The 27,766-nt window shown below is 43.0% G+C and overlaps 1 protein-coding gene across 1 annotated transcript; it reads right to left on the bottom strand.

Moving 5' to 3' along the window:
- Positions 1–968: 968 nt before the first annotated feature.
- LOC126253136 (cuticle protein 18.7-like) lies at positions 969–4,142 on the bottom strand. The gene is made up of 2 exons (XM_049954278.1): positions 4,075–4,142; positions 969–1,546 (listed from the first exon to the last, which is right to left on the bottom strand). Exons 1-2 carry the CDS (start codon positions 4,084–4,086, stop codon positions 1,106–1,108), a joined length of 453 nt encoding a protein of 150 aa, XP_049810235.1. The 5' UTR covers positions 4,087–4,142; the 3' UTR covers positions 969–1,105.
- Positions 4,143–27,766: the final 23,624 nt, after the last annotated feature.

The following is a 27,766-nucleotide window of genomic DNA, read 5'->3' as shown; positions in this document are numbered from 1 at the left end:
ACAAGATATTACATTACACAAAATATTACATGACACTTAATACTTTTAATTTTTTGTGGTGGTTGGGGAAATTACCAACTTATTATATCGAAAAATTCATCTAATAAGTAGAAGGAGTTGCCATTAAGAAATTCTTTTAATTTCCTTTTAAATGCTATATGGCTATCTGTCAAACTTTTGATGCTATTAGGTAAGTGACCAAAGACTTTTGTGGCAGCATAATTTACCCCCTCCTGAAACAGAGTTAGATTTAACCTTGAGTAGTGAAGATCATCCTTTCTCCTATTGTAGTAGCCATGTACACTGCTACTACTTTTGAATTCGTTTAGATTGTTAATAACAAATTTCATAAGTGAATATATATATTGAGAGACTACAGTGAAGATTTCTAGCTCTTTAAATAAGTTGTATGAGCCCCAGCAATTATTCTGATTACACGCTTTTGTGCAATGAACACTCTTTTACTCAATGATGAGTTACCCCAGAATATGATGCCATAGGAAAGGAGAGAATGAAAATAGGCATGGTAAGCTAATTTACTCAGATGTATATCGCCAAAATTTGCAATGAACCTAATAGCATAAGTAGCTGAACTCAAACGTTTCAGCAGATCCTCAGTGTGCTTTTTCCAGTTCAACCTCTCATCAATGCGTACACCTAGAAATTTTGAATATTCTACCTTAGCTACCGATTTCTGATCAAAGTCTATATTTATCAATGGTGTCATTTCTTTTACTGTGTGGAACTGTATATACGGTGTTTTGTCAAAGTGTAATGAGAGCCCATTTGCAGAGAACCACTTAATGATTTTCTGAAAAACGTCGTTTACAATTTCACCACTTAATTCTTGTCTGTTGGGTGTGATAGCTATACTTGTATCATCGGCAAAAAGTACCAGCTTTGCATCTTGAGTACCAGCTTTGCATGCTATAGCAGTAGGACAACGGAAGCAAAAAACAACAGAAACATAGTTATGAATCATAATTTATTCGTCCTCGGCGTCCTCTAGTAACATACAAAGACTGTGTACATCTACAGTAGCTACACCGAATTGTGTACACAAGCTGCTTTACAGGGCCCGTTTCAACATCGGCTCGCTGATGTCTCAGCCGTGGTAGAGAGCCTTGGCGGCAGCGAGGCCTGCGAGTCCAGGGACGCCGTAGGCGGCGGGGGCGACGGCGGCGACGGCGGGGGCGGCGACAGCTGCGGGCACGGCGTAGGCGCCGGCGGCGGCGGCGGCAGCGGCGGCGGCGGCGGCAGCGCTACCGGACCCGCGAGACTGCACGGCGAGGCGCGCGGACAGGTGCTGCACTCTGGCGGCGGCCACTGCAGGCGTGTCCAGGGGCACGCCCTCCGGCCCCAGCACGATGTTGGCGGGGCCGTAGGCTGCCAGACCGCCCACCACCACGGGGGCCGGCGGCTGCGGGGCGACGAGGCCCGGAGCCGAGCCGATGATGGGGGCGACGCCCGCCGCCCCCAGGTAGGCGCCCGCCCCCAGGTAGCCGGGCGTGGCCAGCGCCACTGCCACCAAGGCACTCAGGACGATCTGTAGGCAGACCAGAACAAGCACTGAGCGATGTGCCAGCAATTTATGCGTGATAGGCAGCGACATAGCTTTCCATGGGGCAGAAACTGGAGGGGGAGATGACAGATCGAACACTTAAAGTCAAAAGTGTCTTAAAACTGTACTTATTCAAATGACTGTACTCTTATTTCTTTCTACATATTAAGTGTTTACACGTGTTTGGTTCACAAGCTGCTGAAAATACAGTATAACGATTATGAAGCCAGGCAGAGAACCGTACAGATAAAAGTCAGCATATAAGAGCCGATGTGGCTAGACAAAGAATCGAACTCTCAGTGCCTGCCACTGGGGCCGAGTGGTTCTAGGTGATTCAGTCTGGAACCGCGCGACCACTGCGGTCTCAGGTTCGAATCCTGCCTCAGGCATTGACGTGTGTGGTGTCCTTACGTTAGTTACATTTAAGTAGTTCTAAGTTCTAGGAGACTGATGACCTCAGATGTTAAGTCCCATAGTGCTCAGAGCCATTTTAACCATTTGAACTCTCTGTCTCGGGCATTCTAACAACACTAACAGTCGCTAGTTCTTTGTGGTATTGAAGTTCGTAGATACTGGTGTATGCGTGAATAGAGCGTTGCCAAATTCACCTTTTACGACGACCATTTTCCTTAATATTCGAAATTCTACCTCTTCATATGCAGTGAACGATTGCAAAATCACTGTCCTTGGATTATCTAATCCGCGTACCATTGACAAATCTTCATAGCCCTTGTACACTAGAATGGAGCAAATACATGGGCTCTGTAGATTTCTTTGTAGAAAATTTCAAAATTGATATTATACATCATCATTACACTTTCTGAACAAAACAACACAAGTGCGCGAATCTCGCACACTGACGGCCCTCTACGAAGGTAATTCCATATACAAACAGTTCAATAGTTTGCGAGTATCACAGTATGTGACACTGCATTGGCTTAGAACCTTAAATTTGTCACACCACCAAGGGACAGTGTACCTTAGTAATTGACACAAATTTCAAATTGCTACGTCTTCCCGTTCCTGAGAAGAAAGGGTCTTGACAGACATACAGAAAGACAGACGGATATGTAACTAATGCAGAATCCTGAAAATATCTTGCTGTAGGAGCTAGAATTTTCATAACTAGAGAACTTTTTCTGGGGGTTATAAAATGGTGTAACTTAAAGTTTCCGCAAAAGACGCTGTCACCTTGTTAACCACCGTGTCTACCAGGAAAATACAACTTCTTCATTTCTTTCTTAGAAAAAAACGGAATTAAACTTTACCTACCGACAAAAGCCTCCTGAAAGGTTCCACACAGAACCCTGTAGTTGAGTGGTCTGGGCGACAGAATGTCAATTCTTAGGGCCCGGGTTCGATTCCCGACTGGGTCGGAGATTTTATCCGTTCAGGGACTGTGTGTTGTGTTGTCCTAATCATTTCATTCCCATCGACGCGCAAGTCGCCGAAGTGGCGTCAAATCGAAGGACTTGCGCCGGGAAAACGGTCTACCCGACAAGAGGCCCTAGTCACATGTTTAATAATAATAACAGCGCCAGTGGGGCTGAAAGAAATATGGAATATTTGTTGTTACGTATCAAGAAGGTAAGTCACAGAAAAGGTCTCTAATCTTGCTTAAGAGCGTCATTTATAGCAGGTATCACTGATTTAACAATATTCAGCCCGTTTGTGACCAAGTACCTCTTTCACACAAGAAAGCTGGAGCTGCGCCTATTATAGCCTAGAGTTGTAACCCATCACGCTACAGATGTGCAACAACTTCTTTTTGATAACCTCCCCCTAGACCTGTTCGTAGCTGGGGTTGTGTACACCACTCAGGATAGAATAAAGCGATACGGGGAAACAGAATGTCGCATGTCGAGCATTTTTAACTGCATAGTTTTCTTGTATCTCTATCTCCGCGATAAAATAATGTCCAACACCAGCTCCAAAGAGCCTATCTACACGCAGAGCTATTATACCAGCTGAAGCACCAAACAATTTAAAATTGCATCTTCAATGAGCGTGTCTACATTTAAGCTCTGACACCATTTTTGTATAATGATTAAAGGATTTAAACTATATTCATGGGAGTCCAAATCATCGTTTGCCTATCCTGATTTAAATCTTTTCATAATATCTCTAAATAGCTTCTTTTGATAGCTTGTACTACCCTTCCAGTGGATCACAATCAACTCTTTCCTCATTACTCTTCAATAATCAGGTTGTAGATGCTTCATTAAACTTTCCTTTTCTTTCCAAGTCATTTTAATCTAGAGAGCGGAAGAAGTACATAAAGCCCCGACTTAATCCCAAATACATTTTAAGTTAAATCGGTAATGACAAACAGTCTACTGATATCGTATGCGTACAATAGTGTCTGTAATAATGTGCTCTCTGGCTGCGAAAGTAAATTCAACATAAAATGATATAAATACATTTATAAAGTCTCAACGCTAGCAGTAAGAAGTTGAGAGATGTTGCGCTCCGCCTTTGGTAAGACGTAGTGAGCCTGTGTTAGGTGAACTCACCAGGAGCTTCATGTTTGCTGGTGGTGCTGCGCGCCTGTTATGCCGATGCTACTACCGCTGCCGCTGTTAGCCAGTGCATACCTGGAACCAGCTTCTGCGCGTTTATATACGCTGAGGCCGACGGTCAGCGCCTTGTGAAAGTGGCCTCCGGCCTTCTGTCGGCTAGTTCTTGGACGCAGACAACTAGGCGTATAACGGTGCGTGTCGACGACATTTAGCAGGGCGTCTCCTAGCCCTCTTGCCATATATGGCTGTGTATATCATTCTGTAGCTAGCTTCTCAAAAGAAATTATTAGGGGCAGTCATATGTTTCCAGTACAAATAAGAAGTGTAGTATGACTAGGGCCTCCCGTCGGGTGATCGTACGCCGGGTGCAAGTCTTTCGATTAAACGCCGTCGAATGCAGCATGTCATTCTCAATGGAGAGAAGTCTTCCGAAGTAAGAGTGATTTCAGGTTTGCCACAGGGGAGTGTCGTAGGACCGTTGCTATTCGCAATATACGTAAATGACCTTGTGGATAACATCGGAAGTTCATTGAGGCTTTTTGCGGATGATGCTGCAGCTCATCGAGAGTTTGTAACAATGGAAAACTGTACTGAAATGCAGGAGGATCTGCAGCGAATTGAAGCATGGTGCAGGGAATGGCAATTTAATCTCAATGTAAAGTGTAGTGTGCTGCGAATACATAGAAAGAAAGATCTTTTATCATTTAGCTACAATATAGCAGGTTAGCAACTGGAAGCAGTTAATTCCATAAATTATCTGGTAGTAGGCATTAGGAGTGATATAAAATGGAATGATCATATAAAGTTGATCGTCGGTAAAGCAGATGTCAGACTGAGATTCATTGGAAGAATCCTAAGGAAATGCAATCCGAAAACAAAGGAAGTAGGTTACAGTACACTTGTTCCCCAATGCTTTAATACTGCTCACCGGTGTGGGATCCGTACGAGATAGGATTGATAGAAGAGATAGACAAGATCAGACGGGGAGCAGCGCGCTTCGTTACAGGATCATTTAGTAATCGCGAAAGCGTTACGGAGATGATAGATAAACTCCAGTGGAAGACTCTGCAGGAGAGACGCTCAGTAGCTCGGTACGGACTTTTGTTGAAGTTTCGAGAACATACCTTCACGAGGAGTCAAGCAGTATGTTGCTCCCTCCTACGTATATCTCACGAAGAGACCATGAGGATAAAATCAGAGAGATTAGAGCCCACACAGAGGCATACCGACAATCTTTCTTTCCACGAACGATACGAGACTGGAATAGGAGGGAGAACCGATAGACGTACTCAAAGTGCCCTCCGTCACACACCGTCAGGTGGCTTACGGAGTATGGATGTAGATGTAGATAGGGATGAAATGATGATGATGAGGACAACGTAACACCCAGTCCCTGAGCGGAGAAAATCTCCGACCCAGCCAGGAATCAAACCCGGGCCCTTACGATTGACATTCTGTCGCGCTGACCAATCAGCATGTTTCCAGTTATCATCTACTATAAAAGAAGCAAGGCCATGAAATTTAATGTTGGTTTCCGTCCTTCTCTGCGTATTCGTTCAATGCGACACGTTTTATTCCCAACGATGGATAGCTTGGCAGAGGACTCGGTTGTGGAAACCTGCAATTTTAATGTTCACGTTGCACCTCGCCAATAATCTCGTCAGCATTCTGGATACGATGATCACTGAATGGTTCCGTCTGCTGAGGTGAGAGGAAGAAGTCGCTGGGTCCTATGTCAGGAAAACATGCTGAGTGAGGCAAAATTTGACAGCCCAAAGAAGCAGCATGTTTTACTGAGTTCCGTGCAGGGGGAGATGCGATGCGTGAGCACTCGCAGCGACATTCGTCGGCTTCAGAATTCCGTACGAGCAGCTTAGAGATGATCCATGGCTAATTTTCGTGTTACGTATCTACAATCGTCTCGTTTGCGATATGTTGCTATTACGGACACAGGGCCTTCACAGCTATTGCTGTTCCCGGTTCTTCACACTGTCACCTCGTTCTACACCATTTACACTTGTTTCAAACAATGGAGGACCCTCTGCTACCTAATCACTGCCTCACCTGTTAGTCTTCGAAAGGGTGAAAAAATCAGCCAATCAGTTGCGTAACACAGGTTCATTTGAGCCCTTGATATCAGTTTCGATAATTACAAAATTATCTTCTTTAGATGGTGATTGTGACGCCGGGAAATTACATGTTGGTTGCTAAATGTTCAAGTAAAACCGAAATAGCGAATGAGGATTAAAATACTAGAAGCTAAGAATATACCTTCACTTGATACAGATCGTATTGAAAATGTACGTTAGTATAAATCCGTTTGCCTCTCCTGAAGCAAAACGTCACCTCAAAAACAATAAAACAAGAAGTGGTGGTCCTCAGATAACACCAGTGCGAACTTCACTGATAACATCCATCAACTGATTTACGTAATTGCTTTTAAATTAAGGTAAGTTCCGTCAAAAGGGCACTACGTGTGTAAGCCGCTTGAAATCCGCAATTATGCATGCTGAGTGACGTACATAAAGCCAAGTGACATAAACGCACGTGATTTGCATGAATGGCAGTTGCTAATAAGTGATAAAAATTATTGCTTAATTATTTAACGTTATAAGACAGTGTGTTGCTGACATAAACCACCACTAATTGACCAAGGAGTGTTGGAGCGTTGTTCCCTTAAAATGTAGTAAACAAATTACAGTTGGATACTGAAGTTAATGAATGGACTGCACCATATCGTTTTTTCATCTACGGTGCTTTGGTGCGGGTACGTCCATATGTACCGCAGTTGCAGAAACGTACCAGTAATTAATTACGTTAGTATATTTTCTTCGACACGATGAAACGAAGTACGTGATTACACTTCTTAGCTGATACTGAACAGCAAACTTTGCAAAAGAAGAAAAGTAACTTCAGATTTGTAGGCGTAATAGGACAGATGATGTAATAGTGAATCACCAAGGATTAGCAGCAGTCAGACTGTTCGTTAGGTGAGGCAGTTATCCGCAGGAAGATATCACCGTGTCGTAACTGTAAAGGAATGGAAAACAACATCGTTTTTCAGATGGTTTCTAGATTATTTAAATTTGGGTAAGTGTGAGATAATTCCCATCACAAATGGAAGTAAAAAGATAGTTCGCGATTACAAAGCCAGTGGTAAACTGCTGTAGCTCGTCACTTCGTATCAGGAAAAGCGGAACCCTATGGCAGTTGTTGTACAAAGCATGATGCAGTGCATACACATTTCTTTCGAGTAATTTGACAAGATCCTCCGCTTTCATGCGCTGTAAGGTGGTTTCCATAATATGAAAGCTGTAGAAGAGCTACAATAAGATTACGATGGCGAACGTCGAGTATCAGCTCAGTTGTAAAAGAAGGACGCAACGACCGTGAAAAAATGCCATCCATTATAGCTCCGGAGTAGTGCCTTGTTCACCAAATTTAAGGTAACTTCTTGTCAGTCATCTGCAGCCATATTCAGGAAGTTCTAAACACGAAGGGCAAATGAGTTTGTGATTTGTTGTTAATTATTGATTAGTATTTAGGGTTAGCATTAGACTATTAAGTACTATGATGGGCTCAAAAAAGCAGTTGGCTTTTGTTCAAATTATGGTGAAAATTTGCTACCGTTTATGCCAGCTTAGCTTGATAATGATCGTTTGACCGAAACTAGCGGCGAATGGTGCGAGATAAAGGACAGCTGAAGGTTTCACCGTGAATTGTAACAAAGATCTTTTCAGTCCCTCGTGTTTGTGTTCCACCTCCTGTCTGTCTTCCTTTACGCCGAGTAAATCGTTACCTCTGGCCGCCAATGCACCCCACTGTGGCATAGGGACCGTCCTGTCGCATCGGAACTTAAGTGGGACCAAGTAGCCCATTCATAACGCTCCAAAGAAGCTTTCAGTGGCTTAACATATTCACAGGAGGAAAAGGAGGCACTGGTCATAATTTACAGCAATAAAAAGTTTCATGTTTTCTTGTGTAGTGAAGCTTGTTACGGTGCTCGCTTATTTCCAAGTCCGTATCGATCTTAGTGCTGAGTTTTCACTCAGACGGCGCTTTGGCGTTAGGCGGTTGTTTCCGTGTCTGATCGCTGGCCGGAGCTTAGCTGGAAGGTGTGAGGTGGAGAGAGGTGGCTGCCTTGACGTGGAGACAGTTCGGCTCGGCTGGGGTTGTTTTCGTCTGGACGCCGAGTGGGGCCCGATGGGAAGACCGGACCGTGATTTTACGGTTAATGATGTGAACAGCGGCGTGGTGTGCCGTTTAACTTGATTCGCAAGGGGAGCAAAATCTCGCGTGTTGTAGTTTGTCGAGCCTGAGTTTGAAATACCTTCTATGTGCGGCGGGATGTCATTTCGTCTTCCTGTCTCTCCGTCGCTGGGATTGCTATCCTCGTTTACCGTCTCATGGATGTATATCGATGGGGTACGCTGCTCTCCGTACTCTACTAGACGCTGGTGATGGAAGTGCGTCGTTCAGCGGCACGTTAGTCTGGGTGCTTTATTTTTGATCTTAAAGTGCGTAGTCTTCGAGTGGCACTCCATAGAGTTTGCATTGCGCAGTTAGATTGGAGTTTATTTTGTCTTGTGATGCTTCCGCTTTCCGTTAACGAAGGTTAAGCTTGATTCGGCACTCCGTACGACGCTTGGCACCTCAGCAGGTGGGTCGGAGCCACCTTAGCGACTAAACGGAAGCCTTTGGACTGAGAGGTCTTGTGTTTTCCATATTGTTCATACAGGGTGTTTCAAAAATGACCGGTATATTTGAAACGGCAATAAAAACTAAACGAGCAGCGATAGAAATACACCGTTTGTTGCAATATGCTTGGGACAACAGTACATTTTCAGGCGGACAAACTTTCGAAATTACAGTAGTTACAATTTTCAACAACAGATGGCGCTGCAAGTGTTGTGAAAGATATAGAAGACAACGCAGTCTGTGGGTGCGCCATTCTGTACGTCGTCTTTCTGCTGTAAGCGTGTGCTGTTCACAACGTGCAAGTGTGCTGTAGACAACATGGTTTATTCCTTAGAACAGAGGAATTTTCTGGTGTTGGAATTCCACCGCCTAGAACACAGGGTTGTTGCAACAAGACGAAGTTTTCAACGAAGGTTTAATGTAACCAAAGGACCGAAAAGCGATACAATAAAGGATCTGTTTGAAAAATTTCAACGGACTGGGAACGTGACGGATGAACGTGCTGGAAAGGTAGGGCGACCGCGTACGGCAACCACAGAGGGCAACGCGCAGCTAGTGCAGCAGGTGATCCGACAGCGGCCTCGGGTTTCCGTTCGCCGTGTTGCAGCTGCGGTCTAAATGACGCCAACGTCCACGTATCGTCTCATGCGCCAGAGTTTACACCTCTATCCATACAAAATTCAAACGCGGCAACCCCTCAGCGCCGCTACCATTGCTGCACGAGAGACATTCGCTAACGATATAGTGCACAGGATTGATGACGGCGATATGCATGTGGGCAGCATTTGGTTTACTGACGAAGCTTATTTTTACCTGGACGGCTTCGTCAATAAACAGAACTGGCGCATATGGGGAACCGAAAAGCCCCATGTTGCAGTCCCATCGTCCCTGCATCCTCAAAAAGTACTGGTCTGGGCCGCCATTTCTTCCAAAGGAATCATTGGCCCATTTTTCAGATCCGATTACTGCATCACGCTATCTGGACATTCTTCGTGAATTTGTGGCGGTACAAACTGCCTTAGACGACACTGCGAACACCTCGTGGTTTATGCAAGATGGTGCCCGGCCACATCGCACGGCCGACGTCTTTAATTTCCTGAATGAATATTTCGATGATCGTGTGATTGCTTTGGGCTATCCGAAACATACAGGAGGCGGCGTGGATTGGCCTCCCTATTCGCCAGACATGAACCCCTGTGACTTCTTTCTGTGGGGACACTTGAAAGACCAGGTGTACCGCCAGAATCCAGAAACAATTGAACAGCTGAAGCAGTACATCTCATCTGCATGTGAAGCCATTCCGCCAGACACGTTGTCAAAGGTTTCGGGTAATTTGATTCAGAGACTACGCCATATTATTGCTACGCATGGTGGATATGTGGAAAATATCGTACTGTAGAGTTTCCCAGACCGCAGCGCCATCTGTTGTTGAAAATTGTAACTACTGTAATTTCGAAAGTTTGTCTGCCTGAAAATGTACTGTTGTCCCAAGCATATTGCAACAAACGGTGTATTTCTATCGCTGCTCGTTTAGTTTTTATTGCGGTTTCAAATATACCGGTCATTTTTGAAACACCCTGTAAATTGTTGTTTTGGTGTTAAGTTGGCTGAGGTTTCTTGTGGATTTCCCGGCATTTGGCCTGTTGTCCGGCCCGAGCTAGGTCTCGTTATTTTATAAGTCGGTCCTTGTTTTGGCTTAGTACGATTTTGGTTTACTGCCTGGTGGTTCTGGTAGTACGCCGGGTCGCTGTGGTTGTGTTGCATTTTGTATGGGGCTGTGTGCCCGGAGCCGTGGAGTACCATTTGTGTGAACTGCTTCACTGAGGAGTACTGATCGGGCCGTTCTTTGTCCTCTGCTGTATGAAATGAGTTTATTATTATTTTAAAGTAACATTATCACTTAAATGATTCAATTATTCTTGCGTTAATTGCAACTTGGGTACTGAGAAATTTGGTAGTGTAATTACGGAAGATTGCAACTTGCGTACTGAGAAATTTAGTAGTGTAATTACGGAAGATTACCTGTTTCGTAATCGGTTAATTACCGAAAGACCTTAAGCTCAAAGTGATATGATGTGATTTTCTTACATTACTGTATTTTTATGTCATGTTGTTTTTTTTTTTTAATTTGATGATCACTGGTGTACTGTTCCAATTATTAAAATGTTTCAGGTAGCTACTACTTGGGTGAAACGCGCGGAACCGCAACGGAGAGAGTAGTTGCGTGCCTCACGTGTCCGTTGTTGGCGCGGCCTGGTGTCCGTTGTTTGTTTTGGTGCACCTGAGTTAAGTATTGTGTTGCCTCCTCCCTTGCAGCCACGTCGTGTTCTTCTCATAAAAATTTCCTTCAAGGCATTTTAGTTAATTTTATGCTAGTAATATTTCAATTTCTTACATTGGTAAAATTGTCCGGCCTTCATTATGCACAGTGTTTGTCATAGCGCATTTGATGTGCCATTGTAATTTCATAAACTCCATTGTGTGTGCCCCTCGTAATACATATTGTTAGTCATAATAGATTTGAGTATTGCAATTATAATGTCTCATATATCATGATGTGCGTGTGTAATGGTGCAGTAAATGGATGATTGTTATTTCTGTTTTTGGCGCCCTTCATGCCTCCTTTCTTGTCCCTATTGGTACGCTATCCTTGTACTTGTGTTGGTAAGCCACCTCAAAGCTGTTACTCATCATTGACCACAATCTGCTGATTTACTCATTCAGTCCTTGTTCGAAACCACCAGATAGGACTGCCCATTGACTACAGAACTGGGTGCTCTTTCTCAATAATTGTTGTTTAGTCATTCATTACCGGTCCACCGCTCAGTATTCTAATGCTGATGCATTATCGTTGATGCCAGTGGGTCACGCTTTCTCGGAAAATCATTTCAGCAGTCCATGTTGGTTTACTTGAGTTCTTCGACAGCAGAAGTTTTTTCTCCTGCTTCACTGCCTCCGTGTCGTCCAGCACCTCTTGCCTCAGAGGAGCAAAGTTGTCGAGTGGGCGTCTCCCCGGCGTTGCGTACCCGCATACTCCAGCTGCCACGAGCACCGCACTGGGGTACGTCTCGTATGAATACTCTGGACGGCAATTGATCACGATCCCGAACATCTTGCGGGCTTTCGCCGCCTGCATACAGAATCAGGCTGCGCTACGACGTCTCTTTCCCCTTGGTCAGTCCTGGAGCAGCCTTGGAACATTATTTATTTATTTAATTATATTATAAGTAAATGAATAAACCCCTGTAGCACGACGCACGATGGTTTCATGGGCCAGGTTTTTGGAATCATGTGGTTGTTGGTTGTGGATGTGCTGTCCGATTTTCCGTATGGTGCTCAATTGTCCTCCACGAAGTCGACTGCAGATATTTACACGCTTTCGAGTATTTTCACGGAAGTCTCGTCTCCAATAACAGTTGGTGTGTCGAGGCAGTTTGAGGATTTTGTGCATTGACAACGGTATCCCTGCTTCATCCGGTTTCTAACTTAGAGGTGGAGTGCTCTGTGCGAATATTCAATACAATATGCGACGATGTGTTGTCAAATATTTTAGCCACATGTGGGCGATGCTAGATAATTGGAGCAGTCTGAGTGATTGTATTGGTGCCAGCCGAATGACTTCTTCGAACTGTTACATCCTGATGACCACGCCCCGAATGGTCATGGTCTCTTGGTTTACCTCGTGGGGCTGCAGTCTGGTCGCAGTCTATGGCCAGCAACCTGGGTGGCAGCCTGGTGTCGTGATAGGTCACAACCGTCGACAGTTTTTTGTTGTGGATGTCTGTCGAAAGTAGCTGACATGTCATTCACGCTAGTCGCGTCATCTCCCCCTATTTCCCGTTCAAAAAAATGGTTCAAATGGCTCTGTGCACTATGGGATTTAACACCGGATGCCATCAGTCCCCTAGAACGTAGAACTACTTAAACCTAACGTAAGGACATCACACACATCCATGGCTGGGGCAGGATTCGAACCTGCGACCGTAGCAGTCACGTGGTTCCGGACTGAAGCGCCTAGAACCGCTCGGCCACCGCAGCCGGCCCTATTTCCCGAGATGCCACCATCTCTAATATGCGCCAGCCAGGCTTTGTTGGTCGTGGCGTTCTCCAGGCGGGAGTATCTCAATTGCCCACACTCTGCCACTCCCACTGGGTCCACCGGCGACCTGCTTTCGCCTATGGAATACTGTGGAGGCGATCGAATCTGCTGTGCCTGATGCAGAACCACGGATTTGGAACCTGTACCCGTTTTTTTCCACTTGCCCATGGATGAGTGCACGATCCGGCAACTCAGGCGGGCCAGCCATTACACCAGCCTCCGCAACCTTATGCGATTCAGACAGTCAGTTGCATCGAAGTTGCCAACCTCAACGGTCCATCTGCCGCCAGGGAACCTCTTGCCCCTTCAGGTCTTCCACCGGAAATTGCGGCACAAGTCTAGCCATTCTCGGTCCTATGTGCCCTTTTCAGTGGGAGGGATTTAGTATCCCAGTCAGTGGCCAGCGATGCGGATGCGGATGAGATGGTGTGGGTATTGCGGCAGAATAGTGCGCAACACTGTCACATATAACGTGTGTGAAGCACTGTAGGGACAGTCTTGGGTGTTAACTTGGCGGTGGCAATAGACCAGGTCAGCTCAGTTTCTACGTCGTGCACAGCTAACTCGGATCTGACTTCTACGCCATGCCGTACTCCGTGTCTGCATGGTTAACTATTCACTCGCTGATGCTCGTCACATTTGCGTTACTGTATGGTGCTCAGAAACTCTGATCTCCCCCAGATTGACTCACACATCGAATTTCGTTACCTCGTCCGAGGTTTAGCGACCAGGCCTTGTAGTCGAAGGAATGTCGCCCAGTATAATATTTGCACCATCAGTGACTGGTTCGAGCTATTGTCACAGCTGTGCACATGCAAAAGGGATCATTACGGGAACTGGCGTAGGATGGATGCCAGACGTACTACAACAAAACATATCTTGCTCTACTGAGGGAAAAGAGGAGTATCCAGGAAACTGGCGATCGCACACCGGAATGTTTGACCAGTACTGGGGTTTGGTTGTTTGGGGGAAGAGACCAAACAGCGAGGTAATCGGTCTCATCGGATTAGGGAAGGATGGGGAAGGAAGTCGGCCATGCCCTTTCAAAGAAACCATCCCAGCATTTGCCTGGAGTGATTTAGGGAAATCACGGAGAATCTAAATCAGGATGGTCGGACGCGAGATTGAACCGTCGTCCTCCAGAATGCGAGTCCAGTGTGCTAATCACAGCGCCATCTCGTTCGGTTTGACCAGTACTAGTCTACAACTTGATAAGGACATGTAAGAACAGGCGGCAGACGGCAGTCTGACAATTTTAGGGTTTGCTTCGATTTTGTTGGCAAAACGGAGCCAAAATCGCTACATAACCAATGGAAACTGTTTAAATTGCCGTGAAACATTGAAATTACACAGTTCAAAGTTATGTAGCAGTCACTATGACCAAATTATTTCTGATGAACTTTGAGGAAGCAAAGGCACTATAGGCTATACCTACAGTTTAGACGAAACAGAAAACGTCATCAAGAAAAACACGAAAACGCCGAAATGAATTATTCCTTACACCAGGAGGGTGTAAATTCACAATCGTACTCTTCTATTATCCCCCTTACTATTTCTGGATCTATCGATTAGATGAATAACCAAAAGATTTTCAGTGCTTTCATTATGACAGTAAATGGGTCAACGAACTCTACCCATGCTCTGAGTAATCCCACCAGCAGCAAAACAGACAACGGAATGAAACCTAAAATTTTGACTTGCGAAACTCAATCACTTAGGAAAATTGTGCTTTGCCTGCTCCTGCGACAGTAGTTAACTGTTAGCGCTAGTGTAGTTGCTCTTCTAACAGCATCCCTTGCGAGCGCACAAGTTGCGTGTTTACCTGTTGCTACTCTACTTTACGTACTTGGATTATGCGCGACTCTGTAGCACGATGTAGTCATAGGGTCCAGCCGTAAACATCTCCTTTCATGCGCCACTGCTAATTCGCTGCAAATAATAGCCTTAAGCTATATTCCTGCACTCAGTCTACGCACTGGCTAGAATTGCGAGTTAATATAATACACAGAAATTAAAAGTAAAAGTTGAATGAATAATTTAATAACAAAGTTTTTAATCTAACGTCTGTAATTGATGTAGACGACATAGAATTATGTTGAATAATGTTTATCCAAGAAAGGATGTCTCAGATAAATATGAAGCACTCCTACGATATTCAATTAAAATACAAACAGAAAATACCCATATCATATACAGTAATGTTACGTTGGGAACGTTACGAACATGTTCATAAAATCCACAAACTAAATAGTCATCAAAGATATGCTAAAACTAAGTCCATTTCATTATCACAATACATAAAATATTCACCAGCTCAAAACAGTTCATAATTCAGCGTGATGATTTGCAAATTAACATGCGCGATACAAAGAACAGTAACTCATACCGTATCCTCAGTTTCGTAATACAAGCGGCTAAAGTTAGAGACGTGCTCCGGATCACTGTAAGTAGGCTGTTTTTGTTTTTATATTGGTAACGCCACGTAGCGCTCTGTATGAATATCACTGGCTGTGTTGTGTGCAGTCTGTGGCTGCTTTGTATTGTTGGAATAGCCGCTATTGTAGTGTTGGGCAGTTGGATGTTAACAGCGCGTAGCGTTGCGCAGTTGGAGGTGAGCCGCCAGCAGTGGTGGATGTGGGGAGAAAAATAACGGAGTTTTGAGAGCGGATGATCTGGACGTGTGTCCATCAGAGACAGTAAATTTGCAAGACTGGATGTCATGAAGTGATATATATATATTATGACCTTTGAACACTATTAAGGTAAATACATTGTTTGTTCTTTATCAAAATCTTTCATTTGCTAACTATGCCTACCGGTAGTTAGTGGCTTCAGTAGTTTGAATCTTTTATTTAGCGGGCAGTATTGGCGCTCGCTGTATTGCAGTGATTCGTGAAAAGTATAGGTTATTGTTAGTCAGGGCCATTCTTTTGTAGGGATTTTTAAAAGTCAGATTGCGTTGCACTAAAAATATTGTGTGTCAGTTTAGTGTTGATCAGAATAAGTAAAGAGAGTAATGCCTGAGTACGTTCAGTTTTGCTCAGCTGTTTGAAAAGCAAATAATGTAAGAGGTATATCAGCACAGTCATTCATAAATTTTTCTAAGGGGACGTTTCAGCAGATTCAGGCCTCTCGAAATATAAAGTTCCGTCAGAAGTTAGTGTGGTAGCTGCCGTTCATCGATGAAAATCTATCACCCACTTCATTAAAATCCACACGATATCACAGGCAGATCTGCCTACATCCAGAACGAACATCCAAATATCCCCTCCAAGATCTAATCGAAAAGTGTCCTCGAAAGTTGAAGTCTCGTAGCTGCTCTTCACCGTCCAGAATCTATCGCCTATACACCCGAATCACGCACGTTACCTCCGGCGGGTCTCTCTGCCTCCAATACAAACGTCAGGGTCCGGAATCGCTCATTCGGCCTCTTTATTGGCAAAGTACCAGTCTCGACCATTCCCATTTACGATAGTGTTCCGCTACTGTGTGCTTTTCAATTGCCTGTAGGGCGTCCCCACCAAAATTTAATCGTTATTATGTCCCACAGACAAGAAATAATGAATTGTTATAACATTCAGTAACATCAGACCATTCACAATAAATATCAGTATAGTTTTGTCCATAAATAAATAAGCCAGTATTCTTGGGCACATGCGCTAACGATAAATGACAACAGACTGTCGTTAAATATTATTTAAAAAATTATTTACACCTGCTTGTGAGAAGCGTCTTCTGGCACAGTTTTACAAAGGCGGTGTAACTTAAAACATGTGACTGATGACTTCTTAAATTACCATGATTTTGTAATATCACTTGTAATTAATATTTAAATGAAGTTACTACCAGTGTAAACTGTCGATTAAATAAAAACACAGTTCTGATAAAATGTCAGTTATTCATAATGTATTCAATCACTGTGCAATTGTGGAGGCTACAATGCTCTGACAAATATTTGTGTAATGAAAATATATAATAAACGCAATAAATCAAGAAACAATAGAAAAATATACGTAGCTTTCAGAGGTGGCAACTGTAGCGCAATGCAATTGATATGGCATGAAACGTTTAAAAGTTATTAATTCAGAGGTTCATTGTGAATCGTTTATTTGCTCTAAATTACTAAATTTTGTGGTTTAAAGATATTGAAATTATTTTTGTCACTGGATGATTATCGTTTTTCTGAGATCGCAGATGTATTCAAATTTCCATTAATGCTAGACTGTAGATTATTATAGATTCTCAAAGAACGGTAAGCCATCTTTCGGTTTGTCTCAAAGCCCGCTATTGCTGGTCATTCCGCATACTGTTTAAGGGGATACGGAATCACCTATCCCCGCAATGTTAATATATGCCTACTATAGGGAACATTTTCTCACAAACTACTGGAGACAGAGAGGTAAAAATTTTACTGTATGTGCATTCATATGTTACAACAATACTGAAACAACAGTTTATTGTCAAAGTATTTTCTTACAGAGATATTGTACATTTATTTTTAAGTAAATTTTTTCCATCGCTTTTTACTAGACTATCACCCCTAAGTCTTTTGTAAATCAAGTAATTAAAAAATCGTTGTTTCAGTATGTAATAGGGACCTATGTCACTACGTCATAAAAATTTCAGACTTCTAGGTTGACCAGTACCTGAGATAATGTTCCTAGATGAAGTAAAAAGTAAACTTACGGGAAACGGAGAAAGAAGATTAAAACGTTCCTGATCCGTAGCTAATACCCCCTTCACAGTCTTCATAATCATCTTCAAGTCTTCTTTTGGCACCCCTCTGCACCTGTCTTGCTTTTTTCACTAATGTCTTGATTATATTATCAGCATGCCTTAGTCTGTGCTGATCTAAAAAGAACATAGCACGTACCGTACGGGAACCAACACACATACCCAACTTTTGAAGGACCTGGCATTTAGTTATATTTCCAAGATTGAAGGTTGCCACAGCATCATACACACCAAAATGTAGTGTATTAATTCCGACAAACACTGTTTTTGGGAGACGATGCCATATCACACTATTCAAGCACTCGTTGGGGTTCTGCGTTTTTCCGTGAAGACATTTCATCAGAAGACTTCTGTCAGCCAGATCTCTGAAAATGGGCTTTATTTCTGCCATGATGGCTGATGGTAGACTGTGGTGGTGAATGTATTTCTCTCCTGTTGTTAGTCCCCTATTGTATTTACACCAGCTGTTTTCACCTTTGGGGCACAAACCATGTTGTGGATGCTCATCCGTGGATGCGGTGTGGAAATATAAAGCCCATATAGCTCTCCTCATTTCTTCAAGATTGCCTGTATTTTGCCTGATTGCAAGGCCATAGCAGTTCTGAATGTGGTCTATTATGGAATCAGTCAATCTTCCTCTGCCATCCAAGGTTTTCCCATCATCTAGTTTTTTCCCTTTCATAACTGATTTTAACCTTCTCAGCCTGGCACCCATTCTCTTCTGCACATGTCCTATACATTCAAGTTTGCTTATACTTACACTGTTCCCATATGGTTTGCTTTCCAAAACTTCTTTGAATGCTTTAGAGTCACCATCTCCCAGATATTTGACATAGCGAACATTATACCACTGTGAAGAGCGATGAAAAATTTTCTTCACCCCAGCAACCTCCATGCCACCACTACTACCATAATAATTAGCAATACAGTCATCACTGTGTTCATTTTTCAGCCTGCCTGTGCACCTACAGTATTTAGACATTATTGCAACATCAATAACCTTGCCAGTATCAACACTAGTTGCTGTTACAACACCATTGTTGGAGGTGTGGCCCCTTTTCTGCCACGTGCCATCAAACGCCACTGTGAGGTCACGACTGCCGTCATTTTCTTCCACTGCTTCTTCCACAGCAACCTGCATTGACTTCTGTGCTACATCTTCAACTGCAGATCCTAGTACATAATTGTAAGCTTCAAACTTTGAAGGTGCACTTGGAAGATTTAGAACACCACATAGCATATCACCAGCTGCTTTGCCCTTACCAATTGCTCGCAATCCATAAACTAACCTAATATTTACACTATAAAGTTCAGTTTTCTTGTATCCATTATTTACAGTTACTGAAACCGAACTTGGAAACTTACAGCTGTATTTACAAACACTGCATATTAAATTAAACTGGGCAGCCAGGCCAACATGGGATTCTACTTTCAGAGAAACGTTTCCATGACATTTTTTGCAGCACAAACTGTTTTCAAGAGCTTCACACAATATATTCGTATCAATGAGTTCAAAAACTTCATTCCCTCTATCAAGTAAATTATATTTCTCTTCCAAATCTCTTAGTTTTTTATGAGAAGCACTGTTTTCATTTGGTGTAAGTTCGTTCGGCAAATCAGTAATAAGTGGATTCACATTTTCCAACAGTGATGATGATGAACTGCTTTGCTTTGCTAATGAATCATTATTTCTTTTCTTTTGCCAGTTCACACGCTTTTTAAATACTTTTGCTTTAGCTCTAGGCATTTTCACTGCGAAAAATGAAGCACTAAATACGAAATAACTCAACAACAACTACTTTCTTATATCACACTGTTTACAAAACAGTCCCGCCACAAAGTCAAAGAGTAACTTGAGGAAACCAGAGAGAAACATTTTCGGGCAACTAGTGTATAAATAGTCGCTGGAAACCGGGATATTTGAATTCATGTCACTTTAAAGGTACTGCCAAAAAGTTCATGGTCAGCCACGAGAGACGTGTATAACTAAAGCGCAATACCCGATCTCACAAATATATAAAAATAAAATAGTTATAATTGTAGTAGAGCTATGTATGATACGTCATTTTAAAGAGGAAACATGGCAGAATATAATACGCCAATAAAAAAAATTCGATTTTTTAACCCAAAATCCGATTCCGTATCCCCTTAAGGAGGTGACCCTTGTCGAAATTCTCAGCTTTGCGATTTACCCACATGCCGCCCTTTGCTACAACCTTTTGCATCTGACTGACGCAGCAGACCCGACGTGACCTTGGCCCTGAAGTTACACTGCTAGTCCTCAGCCACACAAGGAAATTCATCTCCCCTCATACCAATTCTAGGCGGCCGATTAGCTCGCCTACACGTGTGTGACGTTGCACTCCTACTAAAACTACACAACAGAGGTAAGTTACAGATTGATCTGTTTTCCAAGAAGGATTGTCGTTCAGGTGAGCGTGATACAGCCCCATATCATTGCTGTCAGTCAGTTGTAGAATTAGAGATAACGTTTTGTACTCACACATTACCATTTCTTTGCAGGCCACAACTCTCTTCGCCGGCCGCTGTGGCCGAGTGCTTCTAGGCGCTTCAGTCCGGAACCGCGCTGCTGCTGCGGTCGCAGGTTCGAATCCTGTCTCGGGCATGGATTTCTGTGATGTCGTTAGGTTAGTTAGGTTTAAGTAGTTCTAAGTCCAGGGGACTGATGACCTCAGATGTTAAGTATCATAGTGCTTAGATCCATTTGAACCATTTGAGCCACAAACCTCTTACCTATAGAATTCTACAATAGTACTCCTGTGGACCTCGCTGTATTACTCCATGAGAACCATAAGGCAGCGTACAGCGGTGATCTGTGTGTTGCTGTGTTTGTTGAATGTCGTGAGTCGTATGCAGTGCATAGAATTGAAAAGAAGTGGTCTTATGGACATATGGCTGGAATTCTGTTCCAGATGCGTAAAGTCTCCTTGAAAGTGGCTATAAATGGTCTGACAGTTTTTTACTCCACAATCATGAACGCTGTGAGCTGGAGTACCCTCATGTAAAAGCCACATTAACCGTCGTACCACCACAGGGACGTCTTCCAGCAGGGGCTACAGTATCACACGCAGGGAATGCAGATACTCCTCATCTATGAGGCGTTGTGGAAGGTTGGGTAGTCCCACGACGCGGTCACGAACAATCGCCTCCCACACTTGGAGGCTGAACTGGTACTGATTGTTGATGCCTTCAAAACATGGGCATTCTCTGTAGACACTAGGTGGGCTTGGGAAAGTCGACGATACCGTGGTTCGTAAAGATAGCATCTACTGTGAACAGGATGAATGACAGTAATCTCAGCACCCTGGTGGCCTATGCGACGAACAAGTGACAGAACTGTCAACCTGGAGGAAAGTCCATAGGTAATGAGGCCTGTGCGCGTTGTAAGTGCGTAACAGAGCTAATGGCAGTTGTCGTGGAAAATGCTCCGCACCGTATTCTGTATCACACCGCGCTGGTGGGACACCTGCTTGGCGCTGATAACAGAGTGACTGTTAAAAATCTTTATCTCCGCCATCCAGTAGATGTACAGTCGTGGGCAAAACGAGCGAGGCCCTCGCCTTTTCGTTATGCTGATCCGCACTGCTACACAGGATAACAGGCAAGGCGACGAAGTGCTACCAACATAGTATGCACAGGCGTGAAATTGACAAACTGTCCGAAATTTGTCAGACTGTTTTCAATCATGTGTAAGACTATATTAACTATTTTATTCTAACGGATGACAGTGAGACAGTAAATAACAAGAGGAATTACAGAACTCTCAGAATCAATATAGAGAATTAAAGTGTACAGTGGATTCAAAAGTTTGCTATAGTGGCGAATAATTGCTTTCACTGACTCCTTCATACCTACATTTTCTGTCAGACAATGTCTGAAACTAGGACTAGCATGGTAATACATTTTTCCACATACTGTCTAATTGGAAATCGAAGAGCATGTTACGTAAATTACGATCGCAACAAACATTTTTTCAAAAAGACTGATCACTGTAGGCATCCAACTCTTTTATTGTGTGTTACAGGCGCAGTATGTAAACTGGCAACGCCACCAAAACACAATACCAATAAGCTATGAAACAACTGTAGCAAAACAGAGCATCCTCGTTGTCAATGTGGTGGATAAGACGACTAATCCGCAATATAAATGTCAATGTAAGCAGCAATTTCTGTTGGAACGTGCTTCCTGGACCAAATAACATACATTTCCTACGTCTTCAGTGCGAATCATGTAGCAAATGTAATTTAAAGGACATAAAAATATCGAGTGGATTTACTAACATAATTATGAACCATTCAAGAACGTAAATCGATTATAAAATAGTTGTCAAACGTATTCTACGGTGTTGCTATTGTCCATTAGACTAGCAGCAGGAAGAAAACGTTCGCTCAGCTGATGTGCTGAGATAAATCTCGCGGTTCGAAGACGCCACAGCATCGTCTGCCACCACTTCGTGGGAAACGAAATACCTCAAGTATAAGCCAATGTGTTTTATTCGCATATCTGTGACTATGACTCGGCGCTAAAGTGTGGTTATGGATTGTACGTATGCTCAGTTTACGAATGTAACATCGTAAATAAAGACAAGGGGAAATGAATTAGGCGTCCTTCCTCTTCCATAACATCAAATGTATTTTAGTTATTCTATCTTAAATGAACTGCGCAGAAAATCATTCACCACAAGTGAATAACTTTTTAGTAACGCCAGATGATATTAACAGCTTGCAGACGCGGGTTAGACGTGCGCTCAACGGCGTCATATCGCGGGTCGCGCGGCTTCTTGCGCCGTCAGTTCGAATCCTTCCCCGGGCATGGATGTGTCTTAGGTTAGGTTGGTTTAAGTATTTCTAGGTCTATGGGACTGATGACCTAAGCAGTTTGGTCGGATAGTACGAGGGTTGTTTTTTAAGTAAGGGCCGTTTTTATTTTTAAAAAAAGATACAAATACTTTTGTAAAAAAACTTTTATTTTCTGATTCTACACACTTTTACCTATTTTTCTACATAGTTGCCTTGTTTATTTAAGCACTTGTCATACCGTACAACTAGGTTTTTAATTCCCTCTTCAAAGAATTCGGCCGCCTGCTCCGGCAGCCAAGAGTTCACGGCCGCTTTCACTTCATCGTCGTCATTGAAGCGCTGCCCGCCAAGATGGTGTTTCAGGTACCGGAAAAGGTGAAAATCGCTACGAGCAAGCTCGGGGCTGTATGGTGCATGCTCCAAAACATCCCAGCCAAAAGAATCAATCAAATCCAGAGTCTTTTGAGAGGTGTGAGGCCTAGCGTTATCGTGCAGGAGCAAAACTCCTTTTGTCAGCATGCCGCGCCTTTTGTTTTGACTTGCTCTGCGGAGCTTCTTTAGAGTTGCACAGTAGGCATCTGAGTTGATTGTCGTTCCTCGTGGCATAAAGTCCACTAGCAAAACACCGCACCGGTCCCAAAACACAGTTGCAATAATCTTGCACTTTGACAGCGTCTGCTTGGCTTTGACCTTGACGGGTGAGGTTGTGTGTCGCTATTCCATCTATTGTCGCTTGCTTTCGGGAGTGATATGGGATACCCATGTTTCATCTCCAGTGACAATTTGACTCAACATGTCATCCCCTTCTTCCTCGTAACGAATCAAAAAGTCCAATGAAGTGGCAAATCTCTTCCCTTTCTGGTCCTCTGTGAGGAGTCTGGGTACCCACCGAGAACACAGTTTCTTAAACTTTAGGTTTTCAGACACAATTTTGTACAAAACCGATCTTGAAACTTGTGGAAATTCCAAACAAAGAGTGGAAATTGCGAATCTTCTGTCCTCACGAATCTTTGTTTCGACTGCAGCCACCAAATCATCAGTGATCGCAGAGGGCCGGCCTGAGCGTTATTCGTCATGGACGTTTTGACGGCCATTTTTAAGCTCTCTAACCCATTGACGCACTTTACCTTCTCTCATTGCATTCAAGCCATAAACTTCTGTTAACTGACGATGAATTTCTGCAGCTGATAGGCTTCTCGCGGTCAAAAAACGTATCACTGACCGTATCTCACACGCGGCGGGCGATTCAATAATCGTAAACATTATAAAGTAGCACAGCGATGCGTACACGTCAGCTACAGAGCTGAAACTTGCATCAGTGTGAACGGGAAGGATGCCGGCAAGTGGCGCGGTGGCTTGTTGCGGCGTCCGTGCGAACTACGGGATTATACGCGCGAACGGCCCTTACTTAAAAAACAACCCTCGTACTAGAGCCATTTTTTGACCTTCCGCGTAAATTTTCTTTATATACACGGCTGTATCTTTAGATTGCGTTGACATAGCTCACTTTTTTGCACCACCAAGGGACCGTATGCCGCAGGAAGTGCGATACATTTCTGCTTTTATGTCTACCTGTACTCGTGGTAAACGGGTTTTAAGGGTTGGGTAGTAAGACTAGTAGGGTTCCATTTTTACCGATTTAGGTGACGAAATCCTAATCTCGCTCGTCTTGTCCACGACTGTACCTCCATTGGAATGAATTTCCGGCCTTGTGTTCATACGACTGTTTCGTTCTCTAACCCGGCTGTGGTGTGGCCTGGAATTCTAACGCTAGTGGTCTGTGGGGTGTAGAACACCCCATCTAGTTTTTTGCATATTTTGAATATTTGCTGTTACTATGGACCAATACTATTGTATAATATTAATACACGGCGATATCAATAAAACTGAATGTTATCAATGACTGGTCGCCTAACATTTGAAAATTTTGAGTCTTTTGCTTCTGATTTCTCATCCATTGTAACATATTCACTGACAGAAATGTTTGTTGCAGTTACTCAGAAACTGGTCAACAATGTCTCTCACTGGAACCACTGTTTCTACTTCCTTCCTGATTGCTCGAGTATCTTGGTAGTCAAAACGAGCAGAGCGCGATCTTTAGGGTGCGGGGTGTAACGCGACATCGTCCTCTAGCATTACTTATCATCGACAGTAGTTGTCGATACCAGCAATGGCTTTGAAGCTACACTAAAAATTGTTTTTTTAGAAACATTTAAAATTACGGATTATTTGGCGATCTTAAAATTTCTATTATTAATTACGCAATGTTCAAATGTGTGTGAAATCTCATGGGACTTAACTGCTAAGGTTATAAGTCCCTAAGCTTACACACTACTTAACCTAAATTATCCTAAGGACACACCCATGCCCGAGGGAGGACTCGAACCTCCGCCGGGACCAGCCACCCAGTCCATGACTGCAGTGCCTTTGACCGCTCGGCTAATCCCGCACGACAATTATGCAATTTAGTACTGTATACTATGTTTATTTCTGGATTCATTTACAAAATAATAATAGAATTTAATAGAAATTCATTTGTCAAGAATAATTGTAAACTCTCTGGAATATAGTTAGCATCGCAGAGTGAAGGAGTAGTAAGCATGCCTCTGATGTGATCGAACGTATTTTTGTGTTTTAGGTGGACAGTGTAACTTCGGCTTTGTTACTGTGAAAAATCAAAAGACTGTATGATATACTAAAAAGTGACAAAACATATTAATGTAACAAAAAAAAAATTCTGCAACAACAATATTCAAATTTATTTAGATCAGTTCTACGATGAGGACCTAAAAAGTGAGAATGTCAGTTTCAAAAATCAGACCCCCTAGACAAGAAGAACTGGAGCCAACTCTACACAAAAGGCTTAGTAAACTAGAAAGTGTTTTGTAATTTTCCCTCCTCTCAAATTTTTCGTAAAACGCTTTGCTTATTGTGGACGACAGCTCGAGTTAGGAAGGAGGGGGGAGATTACAGGGGCCATAGTAGACCAAATAATCTTGTTTCTAATTCCTTCAGGTGCCTCAAGGTCTTGGAAATGCAATCTAGTTGCCTTGAAAGTTCCTGTTGAAGTACACGAATCCACTGCCTTCATTTCGTGTTTGGTTAAAGCATTTATTACTTTTTCTTATGAAACATCTCTCTCTGACACTCTATGAGATTATTTGTAAACAAAACAATTCCTTCAATAATACAAGAAAGTATAAAAATTTAGCTTATTGTTTAGTATCACAAACGACGCCTGGAAGGCGGGTAATAATATGCGACGTTGTTCTAATATTACGTGGTAAAAATCCTTTTCCCCGTTTGTTCGTTCCATCTGTTCCCAGGTAATAAATGTCACTGACCTAATTTCACCGTTTTCATCTTTTTCCAGCTCTTATCATGTGTCGCGATCACTGACAATAACAGCACCCTCTTCATCTCCATCATCGTAACCAATTCGCCCCTCATCAAGTACTTGATGAATAAATGCCCGCACCTTGTCCCCTTGTGGCCCACAACAGCCCACGTAAAACAATATTTGCTATTAACTGTACGATCACATATCATATCTGACATACAAAAATGCCATAAAACAGCTATCTTGACTTTTTCCTCTTGTGGGACTAGAGTGGTGTGTGTGTGTGTGGCGTTCACAAGCGCAGCATGCTCAAACTTGTTTCAACAGCTTCTCACGAAGTCGTATTGTCAGTTAAACTCACAAAACTCACTTGTGCCACTCTGATGACATCTTGTAGCTGCTACATGGAACCACAAATCAGTGTGACATGTCATCTAATAATTAACTATAGAAATTCATCATCAGGGTTGTACCACATCCATACACAGTACTGCTGGGTTAAGTCCTTACTCCAATAGGCACCGTTCCCTGCAGTTTGTGCCCATTCAACAAAATCACTGGGGATAATTTATTGCTTCGTTCTTAAAGGGGACAGACGATCAGATCTGAAAGTAGCTTTAAACCTATCCCGAACGTAATCTTTAGGACCACTAGTATGAACGATATATGAAAATTACTTGATGAAAAAAAAACTTACGAAGTGGTTCAGGGATGATTCTGCTCTATTGAGGGAAGTCCCCAGAACATCAGAGCTAGATATAGGAAGATGTGCACAGAATACACGCTTAGAATATAGTAAGTATTGACCAACTACTCAAACAAACGTGAAGTATTTGGCACGAATTGAAGTCCCACTGTTGTTTAATTTCACAGTTGGAAGTGTGTTATGGGAAGCAGTCACGACTATTAAATACCTGGGAGCACGCCTAGGAAGCGAAGTATAGGGGAAGGATAAAGTAATCTGATTGTTGTCGTCTTCAGTCTGAGGACTGGTTCGATGCAGCTCCTGTGCAAGCATATTCGTCTCTACATAGCTACAGCAACCTACATATATTTTAACTTTCTTACTGTATTCAAATCTTGGTTCTAACTGCAACTGACGGCCATTTTTTCAGGACTCGCTTCTGCAAAAACAGCGAAAGTGAGATTTTTTATGCGGCGTGTATTGTTGGACCTAGCCGCCTTTCTTATTCATAAATCAGCTTTTTAAACCCCATTACTTTCAGGATTAGAAGCTGTAAGACGGCTGTGTTAATATTTGAGAAGGAAAACGATATTTCTGAAGAATTGTGGTCACAGAAACAGTTGTTAGGCAACAGTATCTGTGCCTCCCATGGCAGCATCGTGGAGTCGTAGAATCCTTGACGATCAGTATTGGATAGCTGCTGTGTGCAGCAGATTGGCCTTCATGGAGCGTAGAGTGCAATCCATGAACGATCTCTGGGAACTATGTGAGTTGCAGATATATTACGAAGAGGAATGGTGACTCACGACAGTTGTTGGAAACCATACGGACATAAAAAAGGTTTTGAAACGAAAAGCAAGGAATTATTTGATGAGGTAAAAAGTTTGTTTTACTTTTGTAGACTTGTATTGTTGGTCCATTTCACCCTCGTTACAGTCGAGTTCTTGGTAATTATTCTATCAGATGATCTTCTGAGTTAATTTACTTTACCATGGAAGTTATTCGATTAAATGAATTTTCATATTAGAGTCTACAGTTATTTCTTTGATAAGTTGAGTCATGCCGGCCGCGGTGGTCTCGCGGTTCTAGGCGCGCAGTCCGGAACTGCTACGGTCGCAGGTTCGAATCCTGCCTCGGGCATGGATGTGTGTGATGTCCTTAGGTTAGTTAGGTTTACGTAGTTCTAAGTTCTAGGGGACTGATGACCACAGCTGTTAAGTCCCATAGTGCTCAGAGCCATTTGAACCATTTGAAGTTGAGTCATGCGTTTCATTGGCGTTCTGTGTCAAGATTATGAACCCCATTCCCCT

This window comes from Schistocerca nitens, chromosome 4 (genome assembly GCF_023898315.1).
Source record: "Schistocerca nitens isolate TAMUIC-IGC-003100 chromosome 4, iqSchNite1.1, whole genome shotgun sequence".
In the NCBI taxonomy this organism is placed as follows: Eukaryota; Metazoa; Arthropoda; class Insecta; order Orthoptera; family Acrididae; genus Schistocerca; species Schistocerca nitens.
This window is presented reverse-complemented; position numbering and strand designations above follow the sequence as displayed.